The following is an 11,760-nucleotide window of genomic DNA, read 5'->3' as shown; positions in this document are numbered from 1 at the left end:
AATAGATTCAGCCTTCAGACTTGTGGTGGTAGAGGTGGTCATGTATATAGGTGTTATGTAATGTGTATATATATATATATATATATATATATATATATATATAATTTTAAAGCCATATATATTATTTTTAGGCAGAACAAAAAACACAGTCAGATCAAAGAACAAGTTTTTAGAGCAGATACATATGTATTCATGGACAAAGTTTTTAAAATATATTTAGGAATATTTATATGTTTATCATAGTACTGCAAGCATACCAGAATTCTCTCTCTACTTTTACCCACAATTACACACTGTAACAGAACATTTTACATACATGATAAATTATGTGCCATTATACTATTAATGCTGCATTTAATAAGCAATGAACTGTTCATAAACTCATAATGCTGATGCTGCCTTTAATGAGCAATGAACTGCTCATTAATTTATAATGCTGATACAACCTATAATAAGCATTGAACTGTTCATTAACCGTACTGATGGTACCCTTAATAAACAATGAACTTTTCATCAACTGATCATACTACTGATAAACACTGAAGTTTTCATTTATCATTTCATTTATCATTCATTTGACTTTAAATAATTTCAAAAAGGCAGCAAACAAATCAAAACAGTGGCATAAATGGGTGAAAATTAAACAACTATGGTAGTAATTCTAATACCAAAGGAACACATTCATGTGCATTAAGACTGATGTGATCTGCCAACAACATCAGCACTTCATTCTGAAAGAGAAAGTGAGAAAGGAGGGATGGAGTTTAACATTTACTAAAATTTTGTGACTTTGAAATGGCAAGTTAAATCTATGGTAAAATAACATATAACATATAATAAATGAAAGCACACTGACCAGGGTGTATTAATCAACCATATTATCCCGTGGTTATTTAGCCTATATATTAAAACTGCCTATATTCAAGTGTTGTTATTTGAATAATAAGGAGGTAAAGACAGCTTTAGGAAACAGAAAATGAGGACATTTTAAACTATGATGCAAACATACCTCTCACAGTGAGATGAGTAACGCACTCTGCTCGGCCTAAAGTGTTTTCTGCCACGACTTTGTACTCTCCTGTGTCTTTGGGCCCAACCCTGAGGATGAGCATGGAGCACACACCACAGGTGTTTGAGATCAGGTAATTGGTGTCTGTGTTAAGGCTGATGTTGTTGCGGTACCAGGTGACGTGGGGGGTGGGGGTGCCCCTCACAGCACAGCTCATGTAGCACTCGTAGCTCTCAGGGCTGCTGTGGGTTTTCAGTGGGACGAGAAAGGTGGGTGCGGTCTCAAAGTTGCATGTCTTAGACTCTGGCATGTTCAAAGTAAACTTTTCTGTAAAGGGAAAAAGTAGGTTGGGTGACAATACACAAAGGTGCACACTCCCACAATTAAGTATGTGTCATTTATGAATTCATCTACTGACACTGATATTCTGTATCTCACTCATGAGTGCTTGAAACTCTGTGGTTCTCAAATTTCATTAATCTCTACAGAAACCCTTAACTATGGAGGTCATCATGACCACCATGTCAACAACAAACTTTTCTGCAAGATACATAAGAAGATAAACTAAATGTTGTTGCCATGGCAGCTAATTCCACGATAAATTCAAGAATTTTGTATTTGCAATGCTGTTCTCAAGCTTACAAGCCTATTGTTTCATTCTGAGTTGCAGACAGACTCCTATGGAGGTAATCTAAGATATTGTGCTGGTTTAGAACCCTTTCACTACAACTCGTACCCCAAAACAGATTCTCCCTGGACAGGATTTTCTCAAACTCAAACAGACATACCTTTCTTCCTCACTACTCCCCAGGTTTGGGACTCTGAAGGTTCAGAGAGACCCATGTCATTCTTCGCATACACACGGAAATTATACTCTCTCCCTGGCAAAATGTTGCAAGCTGTGAAGTTGTTATTGAACAAGCGGTCAGCCACTGTGTGCCAGGTGCGTTTGACGGAATCTCGTTTGGTAACCATGTAGTGGAGCCTGTCATCTCGTTTCTCATCAGGCGATGGAGTCCAAGAAATAGTCAACGTTCCAGGAACATTCTGTTCCAGTTCCACTGGACCTGGTGGCTTGGGGTCATCTGGAAACATGCCAGGTAGAAGTTTTTGATCATCCAAACTAACAAAAATGCAGAAGTTTTGTCATATCTACAATTCTTACCTGTGACTCTGATCTCCGTGCTGAAAGTCTCTTGACCCACAATGTTCTTGACTATGATGGTGTAGATTCCTGTGTCAGACCACTCTGCTGATGGAAGCAGAAGTTGTGATGACCCATCTGTGTTGCTGACAGTCGCACGTTTGGATACAGGCATTCCATCTTTAAGCCAAGATATATTCGGCATAGGGGACGCCTGCCAACAGAGTCAGTATGTGAATATCTGCATCTCCTCTAAGGATACTTAGGATACTGGTGCATCTCATTCAAAGGTACCTCAAGGATATCAGTGATAATTATACCTCAAAGTTGATGTTAACGCGAGCAGAATTCCCAGCACGCACTATAATGAAACTCTTCATTTTGCGATCAGTAAACCTTGGCCTCACTGCAACAACAACAACAACAAAAAAGAATCCCATTTGAAAGAGAAGCTGGTATGTTCCCACATAAAACAAATACATGAGAGTAAGAAATTAAGATAATATTAATGGGTTGTGCAGAGATTTAAGAAAAATAGAACAAGGCAATAAGGAAGAAGGAGAACAACAAGAAACCAACTGACAAAATGGTAATGCCTTTTGAAATTGCTCCTACCAGGTGGAGGCATTGCAATGATATAGTTATCCAAGTCACAGGGCTCTCCATCTCCTCCCTCATTAGTGGCAATCACTCGCACCCAGTACATGGCCATAGATTTCAGGCCAATAATGGTAAAGGAGGTTATAATGATGGCGTTGGAGTTGCAGCGTGTCCACTCTATGCATTCTGCTGGCCTGATCTCCACAAAGTATCCCTTAGCCTCATCCTGAACACCTTCTTCTTCTTTTGGTTTAGTCCAACCCAATGACAAGGTAGTGTAAGTGGAGTCTGTCACTCTCAGGTCAATAACTTTACCAGGGGGTTCTAGACAGAAAAATGAAGGAACATAAACATTAAAGAAAATAAACATTATATTCTGAAAATACATTGGCTTGACAAGTCTCCAAATATCTTTGTATGATTGGTATTGTACAAAGTTTACAATGCATCATAGGTTCTGGGCATTGCTGTGACATTTAATTTTGTTCTGAACGTATTCTTCTTATGACTCACTTTTAGGGTCTCTAGCAAAGACAAACTCAGAGGGTGTACTTGGCTCTCCAGCACCAGAGAAGTTGATGGCAGCCACACGGAATTCATACTCCATTCCCTCCACAACATCTTTGACACCATACTGTTTCTCTGGAGAGAATGGCAAAAGCTTAAGAAAAGGTATGGACTCTTGGAATGTAATGTATGAAAGCTTCAGAACTATCTGAGAAACTCTTGAGAAACTGATAAATCAAAGATGGATTATTAATGGACCAACCTCTGATTGGTGCATCTGCAGGGTTTACCATACTCCACAGGTTGCTGCCTCTCTTGCGTTTCTCCAGGTTGTATCCCAAAATATTGGTTCCCCCGGTATTACTGGGAGGGGTCCATGCAAGATTGATGCAGTCCTTGAAGGCACTGACCACTTTAGGTGCAGATGGTGGCCCAGGATAAGCTATAGCATGATATGAAAATGAAAGGTCTCTGGGTTATCATGATTATCTTTAATCAGCATTATGTGTTGCTGGTGGTATTCAAGCTCTAAGACAATATGACCAATAAAAACATTGATTTGATGAAAGTTAATCGGGATAATGGCATTAGTAGGTCTAATATCTGTGTTTTCACAAAGCTGTCAATGATTAGCTCATTCCTTCAGTACAATAAGGTACTCAAAAGATAGGATGACGAAAAATATTTTCCAACCTTTGGTTCCAGCCTGAATGTCATCTGTCTCCATTTGTTCACTTGTGCCCTCTGCTGTGATGGCTCTGATGCGGTAACAGTATTTTCTACCATGATCAACGTCGGTGTCCTTGTAATAGGTCTCTCCAGGAATCAAACCGATTTTCTTCCAGGTGTTACGTCCCAGTTGCTGACGTTCCAGGTTATAATTGATTACAGGAGAACCTCCATCATCTTTTGGAGGCCTCCACTTAAACTCCACACAAGAAGCTGAGGCTTCAATCACCTCTATGGGGCTTTGTGGAGGTGTGGGTCTGTCTGTCAGGGGGGTAAACAGACTGCTGAGCAATACTTTTGTCTGTGGAGTTATGCCACTCATTCAGTCAAAGGACAACTATATGTACAGATCTTGGTTAAGAGAGTTGCTTTAGAAAGATTCTGTTGACTCTACACAAAATGAAGGAGTCAAACCTAAATTGAGTTAGATCTTGAACAAAAATATTTAAAAAGTTACAATATCTATGAAATGCAAAGCTGACTTTTCAAAGATCAAAGCACTGACCTAGTACAATGAGTTTGGATAAGGCCTCAATGGTTCCAAACTCATTCTTTATCTTGATCTTGATCTCTCCTGTGGCTTTTCGTTGGCATTTACTGAGGAGCAGACGACTGTGACTGGAGGACTTCTCAATCTTAATGTGGCTGTCTTCAAGCAGTTCCTCGCCCTCATTGTACCACTGTATCTTCATTGGCTCTCGACCCACAAAACTGAGTTTAAACGAAGCATTCTGCCCAACTTTCACAATCACAGGCTCTGAGAAGTTGGTCAAGGCATCTGGATCAATCCTGGGTGGATCTGTAACATGTGGCAAAGATCTTTTGAATCACTAAAACATTTACTGAAAGTCACCCATGTATGAGTTCCTGCAAATCATTCCCCCCCTTTTTGCCAGGATTACAAAAATTACCTTCCACCACCAGCATAGCCTCAGTTTTACGTCCATCAGCCTCAAAGCGGTACTTTCCAGAATCCTCCTCTTTGCAGTTTTTTATCACGATTTTGTGGAAGACCCCTTCTTTCAAAATTGTCACATCATCTGAAGATTGTATCTGTGCACAATCACAGGTTATTTAAATAATAAATTTTGCAGGTATAAATTTAAAGGATAGATCTTGTGGACCGTTTACCTGTAACACCTGGTATTTTGTTGGAACACTCACCTCTTTCCCATCCTTGTACCAGAGCCCCTCACAGTTCTCTCTGCTCAGTTTACAGACCATCTCAGCTGACTGGCCTATGATGGCATTTATGTCTGACAACCCCATAGTGAAGTGCACTCCTGGATCTGAAAAACAGATCTACAGACTTCAGTACAGAAGTACTAATTAGTACAGAAGGTGGTCTAGACAACTGTTAAATCAGTGATGGCTAAGAATCAATGTTCAAAATTACAACTTTGTTCACAATGCAGTACAGTACTAACATAGACTTACAGAGCTTCTTTATGGTTTATTGTCAATTACTGTTTTAGAGGATGTCATCTTAACATTTGGGTTTGTCCACTACTGTATACACTGTGTTATACTGGTGCCCTGGATGAATTGAATTGCTTTGAGGTGAATATGGATGATAAAACTGATAGGAGATGAACAAATCCTAGTTGTAGTTAAGTAACATAGACTCAGATATAATGATGTAACTCCTGTTCAAATACAGCAAATTCATAATTCATCATCACACACAGAACTTTTAATGAGTAAAATCAAAACATTCAGCTGAAAACATCTTACCAATGATAGTGTCTGGTACCAAAGGGCCAGTTCTAACTCTCTTTCTCTTCTCGCCAGATTCCTGGTCATCTGTGAGTTCTCCTTCTGTTCCCTCGGGCACAGCTTCTCCCTCTGGACCAACCTCCCCGTCCCCCTCCACCTCCTCTACCTCCTCCACATCTTCCTCTTCCACCACTGCCTCTTCAACTTCTCCGGTCTGGTCAGTTTCTGACTTTGGTTTTGGTTTAGGCTTTGGCTTTGCTTTTGCTTTAGCCTTTGGCTTTGTTTGTGTTGCTGGCTTAGCTGCTCCATCTGTTGATGCCCCTGCTGCTGCCCCTGCTGCTGCTGCTGCTGCTGCCTCTGCTGCAGCTGCTTCCTCTTTAGCCTTCTGTTCGGCCTGGGCCTGTTTCAACAGCTCCATTCTCTCCTCTCTTTCTTTCTGCAACTTCTCCTGCTGCTCCTGGGCAATCTTTTCCAGGTCAACACCACCTCCGCCAGCCTGTGTAGTTTTACGTGCTTTTTTCTTGCCGTGTGAAGCTGGATCATTGTCAGCTATTCCAAAGGCAAATATGATGGTAAAGCATGTTAAGCTGACAGCAACTGAGTGGAAAGCTTTTGCCATGGCAACTTAGTCCTCAAATGTATTATTCTTTTTGTTAAGTCAGTAACTGGTTTAATGTTTACTGCTCAAAAGAAATACTGATTGCTTAATCTAGATCACTGAATGTATTGGTGCATTCAAAGTACATAAAAGTCAGTCTTCAAATACTGCCATTAACTATTCAAAAGTGCAGACTGAAAATCCTACATAGCTTTATTATCATCATAAAAGAATTAAAAGAGATTTGGTATGATATATATTTTTTTAAACTTCAAAACACTTCACAAGTACCCAACTCATACAGCAGTCTCTTAAGCTAAGTTAGATCTGTAGGAAATTTAAAGAACACTCCTGCTCTTTTTTTTTTTACCCAATGAGCTGTGTAGCATCATTACACCGTGTATTGTGCTAGGAAGGAAGTGTTCTCCAGGTGTAACATATCCTTGCTGTCTGGCTGCCAGTGGCTGGCTGACAGTGATCACTGACAAGCAGTAAGACGTCATAATTTCTGTACTGTGTCACTCTTGAATGTTGAAAAATAGTGTTTTTGTGAGATGGAAAGTCTATGCTTCAACACCAGTGTTGGGGGTATCGAGTTACAAAGTAATCTGTTACTGTAATTGTATTACTTTCTCCCATAACAAAGTAAAATAAAGCATTACAGTTCAAATTTCAGTAATCACATTACAGTTACTGGGTTATTAAAATGTTCTTTCCTGCATTGCACACTCCATTTCAACAGAATGTTTTTCATGCTGAATATTTAAATTTAACTTATAAAATGGATAGTTCTGGCCCTGAGCGCTAATTGGTCAATACAGTGTTCCAGCGACATTAAAATACATGATTTTAGAAGCAGCTATGATGTTCACCTTAATTGTGTATCTATAATATGACTACCCGCTGTCACTACAGAGAGATTGGGTCCTTGATAGTAGCGCCTGTTAAATGGGACAACAAAAACTGGTTAGTTAGCTAGCTGGCAAGATCTGCTACATTTGAGAAAGTACAGTGTAGCCAACCAGGACAATATGGAGAGTTTTAATGTTACTTATAATCACAAAATGCAGATAACAGAGCTGTTGGCTGATGATGATACCAAAACGTATTACTAGCTACCTCAGAAACTACCGGTAGTTAACCACTGAAGCTAAATTGACAACATCCTGATTAATGTAGCTAGCTACACTATACAAATTTTTTTGTCACTGGTCAAAAATGTGAGCTCATGAATGAGGCCGCACTTTATAGTTATTTTAGAACAGCTAAGGGGTGTTCTTAGTAGAATTTGTAGTTTTAGAGAGTAACTTAAAAGTAAAGTCATGAGTAGTGTAATTACTTTTCAAAAGGAGTAACAAGTGAAGTAATCCTATTACAATTTAAAGAAGTAACTGGTAACTTATAACTAATTACTTTTTTTGAGTAACTACCCCAACACTGTTTAACACAGACAAAATGAGAATTTTCTTTTTTAGGGATAACCTTTTCCCAGAGATCTGTACTTTTATATATAATTTTGTTCAAACTGATATTAAATTGTTTGTTAATATGAAGTTGTAGGTTCAGTTTTAAATGAAAGGAATACAAATTCCAATAAAAGAGTTATCACCCAGGCATCCATTAAGAATGCAGGAAGAAGGAGTGGGGATTTTTAATTTGTTTGCTATAAAATATTTCCCATGTTCTATAAAATGTTCAATTATAGTGAGTATGTTTTTTTTTTACAGTAGATATAGTTTGTGTTTGAAGTGAACACCATCTCACCCTCTACAATGAGCCAGGCATTGCAGGACTTGATTCCTGCTACAGCAGCATAGATGCCTTTATCCACTTGCATACAGTCCTTCACCACCAGTCTATGGATGAGCATGTCTTCGGAGACAGTGATGTCATATTTCTCACTTTGCTGAAGAGGGGCATTCTTCCCACTCCATGAGATCTTTGGAAGTGGGTGGGACAGAACACACTCAAACACAGCGTCCTCTCTCTCCATGGCTTTCACTTCCTGGATCTTCACCAAGAAGTCAACGGTCGGAACTGTAATCACATCAAATGTCAATCTGTGTGCTTTAGATGGGGATGTGGAATTGTTGGGATGGAAGTTAATAGAGTTGAAATTCATTTTTGTTGTTCTAGAGGTAAGTGACATTCAAGTATGAAATATAAAAGTTCTTTTAAAACACTTCTAAGGCTTTTGAGAATATCTGTATGTATTAAGCTTATTCACATGGTCTTTTGAAGGAAAATGTCTTAAGTTCAGGTGTCTGTGTTACCTTCTATGAGGCCTTTATTCTTGACTATTTTTACCTGATGGTGACCCTCTGAGTACCATTCTGTATTGGTTTGAATAATTAGATGCTAAAAAATTTGTTCTTACTGTAGTTACTGTTCTGTACTTAACTGTTTCAACATACCATGCTGACCCATTTGAGGTGCCTCTTACTTTTAAAGTCTGTTGAGAAAATATTGACCCCCTCAACATCCACTTGGTACAGCCCAGCGTCATCTGCTGAAAGACCATTCACGCTGAACACAAACTTCCGGCCAGTCTGCTTCAGACTATGTTTCTCATCTGTGTCCGAGCTGACAGGAACCATTACGCCGTCCTGGAAATCAGGGATAATTTTATGGTTCAATGTAGTATTTCGGCTATTTGAATCGAATTCGTAACACTCAGAGGTTATGCACATGTGAAAGTATACTTTGATTTCCCATAGAGAACAAATCAGCCTGTTGTTATGGTATTTCTTGCATGATCATGATCACTAACTCAAAACACTAAAAATAAACTACTGCTACTACTAATTATAATTATAGACAGTTTGACTAAGTGAAATTATTGCCAACAATGATAATGCTTCACCTTATAGAGAAATATCCGTGCATTTGGATCCTTAAGGTCCACTTCAAATTCAAATTCCGCACATCCTGGAGTTTTTACTTCAATAGGTTTCAGGTTGCTTAGGTACTCAATGAACTGTTGGAGAAAAAAGAATTCTTAGATTTGCTGTTTTTTTCAGGAATACTGAACAGTGACTTTCTTCTGAAGTGGACCAATGAAGTGTGACCTGAAACACTGAACTTAATGTACATTTATATTTTGAGTGACTTTATACATCCATAAACATGACAGTACAATGTGCCCTACTTCCTGTTTGTTGTAATAGGGCTGGTATGAAGTACCTGTGCCTGCTGCTCTTCTCTTTCTTGCCTTTTTTCATTCAGTTTCTTCAGCATCCAACGGAAATCGGTCACTCCATATTCAGCGCATATACGCTCGTAGTCTTTCTTATCAGCACTCAGCAACAGTTCCCAGAAAGTTTCATCAACCTCCCCATCCTTCTTTTCCTGTTTTTGACGCTCAGCCCTGTATCAATAAGACACACATACTGTAAAATATCTCATATAATCACATTGTGCCACCAGCATGTTGCTATGCAGCATAGTGTACTTGCTGTTCGTATGAAGATTCACATAAGAAAAGTACGTGACAATGTCTGGTACAAACAAACTTATTATGCTCCACAGACATCTTTGACACCATACCGAGTCTTTTTCAGGTTTTTTTTCAAATCTGCTGAGACCTCTCGTTGAGCTAAAAAGAGAACAGTGGATGTTCATGTCATTTCTTGACCAGGTAATTACAGTCTTTTATTTGATTAGTATTGACTTTATTAAGAGGCAGACTTACCTGTCCGAGACTCTTGTAATGCTTTACTCTTCTTGAAACCCACTGTAATACAGGAGAATTTGTCAATAAAATTCTCAAAAATTACCTGTATGCTGAAATGGTTGAAAAATGTAAATGTGGTGGTCATGTTTACCCTCAATGACATTCAGTGTAGTGGTGACAACAGCACGTCCAAACTCATTGCTTGCAAAACACTTGTAAGTATCTGCCTGGTCTACGGATACAGTGGGCATCTGATAGAAACACATAAGATTTTTTCTGTAACTTAAAAATCATCAGAGCTAGAGACTTTCAGACCTATGACTTTCCATTAAATTGCTTGGTCTTCCTGTCTTGCATACATTAACGGCAGAGAACTTTTCTTTTTTGGGTTGTGTATGGTGAAAAAAAAAAGAAAAGAGAAAGAAAGAAAGAAAAAAAATCAGACAAACCTTCCATTTAAAAACTGGATTTTTATTCCTTAAATGTCATAAAACTCTAATTTATTAAAACAAAACAAAACAAAACTTTATGCTGTTTCTACCACCACTGGAAATTCTGTACCTATCTCATTGCATTAGGATAAAATTAGGATGTTTCACAATGAGACAACTGGATGCTGTGAACCGCCATCTAGGAATTCAACCCACATCATCTGGGAGATCTATATGGAACCTTGCTCTCTCGCTTGAGAGTTACATTCTGATACTCAAAGACTTTCGTGGTATGGAAATCATTTATGAGAGTGTCTCTCTTCCTACCTAAGGAGCCTTGAATAGGTTTCATGGAGCACACTTCTTTACCATGGAAAAAAGTCTAAAATGATGAGCCCAAATTTGAATCGTTGAGTAGAAGTCAGGTGAGGAGCTCAGGAATCCTCTTTCATATGCACATATGAAAGAGGAAGAGGAATATGATGTGCCTTTGTCAGATTGGCATAAAGGCATGCTGTGCTTGAGCAGTACAACAAAAACCAGCCATGAACGTTATGCCTTCTTAAATGTGCCTCCTTAAATGTAGTTTTCTAACCACTACTCCAGTATTAGCATAACATCTTTTGTAATCTTGTGGAAATACTTTGGGGAAATACCCGGTAGCTAATTTTAAGGTAGGATCTATCACTATACATATGTGTTTATATGTGTGGCTAACTAGGCTAATGTAACTCTGCTACAAAACTGTATATAACTTTGGTCTGATCAGTTCTCAGACTCAGTCAACTTATTTTGAGTGGAAGACCAATAAGCAGCTAGCGAAGGATACAAGCAAAGGTAGCTCACCTGTATCTGATGTTCTCCTGAACTTGAGTCAAAAGTTATATTGAACTTCTCTGTGGCAATTTCACCATTGTTTCTGCTCCATGTTACAGTTGGAGTTGGATTTCCAGTCACTATTGCTTTGAAACACGCAAATTTTCCTGTTGGAAAGGAGGGTTAGACAAATATATGGTAAGTAATCTGGCCCACCTTGCCTTTGCTAAATGTAACACAAAGTCGTCGAGAAAGTATTACTTAATGAGGTTTTCTCTACCTTCTTGGATTGTTAGAGCGATTGGTTTGCGGGTAAAGTCAGGATGACTCATTCCTTCAGGAATTTCCTCAACAAACTGGGTAATCATCACTCCAGGGACCCTTGATCTCTTTTTGATGGCCACTGGTGAATAAAAGATCAGTCAGAAATGGTCAATCAACATTTTTCCTCTAATCTTAGCTCACCACACATAACAGAGGGCACTCACCTTGCCCAGGGGCAGTAGGCTCCTCATCTTTCGATTTCCTAAACTTCAT

At 38.9% G+C, this 11,760-nt stretch overlaps 1 protein-coding gene across 1 annotated transcript; it reads right to left on the bottom strand.

Moving 5' to 3' along the window:
• Positions 1 to 726: 726 nt before the first annotated feature.
• igfn1.3 (immunoglobulin like and fibronectin type III domain containing 1, tandem duplicate 3) lies at positions 727 to 11,760 on the bottom strand. Its single transcript, XM_030778211.1, has 23 exons — positions 11,712 to 11,760; positions 11,504 to 11,626; positions 11,254 to 11,390; positions 10,128 to 10,227; positions 9,995 to 10,036; positions 9,850 to 9,889; positions 9,487 to 9,670; positions 9,167 to 9,280; positions 8,747 to 8,909; positions 8,068 to 8,340; positions 5,724 to 6,254; positions 5,154 to 5,278; positions 4,901 to 5,042; positions 4,495 to 4,788; positions 3,954 to 4,250; positions 3,523 to 3,702; positions 3,267 to 3,395; positions 2,769 to 3,077; positions 2,474 to 2,559; positions 2,175 to 2,367; positions 1,798 to 2,094; positions 1,010 to 1,336; positions 727 to 731 (listed from the first exon to the last, which is right to left on the bottom strand). The coding sequence occupies exons 1-23, from the start codon at positions 11,758 to 11,760 to the stop codon at positions 727 to 729; spliced, it is 4,140 nt and encodes a 1,379-aa protein (XP_030634071.1).

Source organism: Chanos chanos, chromosome 6 (genome assembly GCF_902362185.1).
Source record: "Chanos chanos chromosome 6, fChaCha1.1, whole genome shotgun sequence".
In the NCBI taxonomy this organism is placed as follows: domain Eukaryota; kingdom Metazoa; phylum Chordata; class Actinopteri; order Gonorynchiformes; family Chanidae; genus Chanos; species Chanos chanos.
The sequence above is the reverse complement of the archived record's forward strand: the minus strand, read 5'-3'. Positions and strand labels throughout refer to the sequence as shown.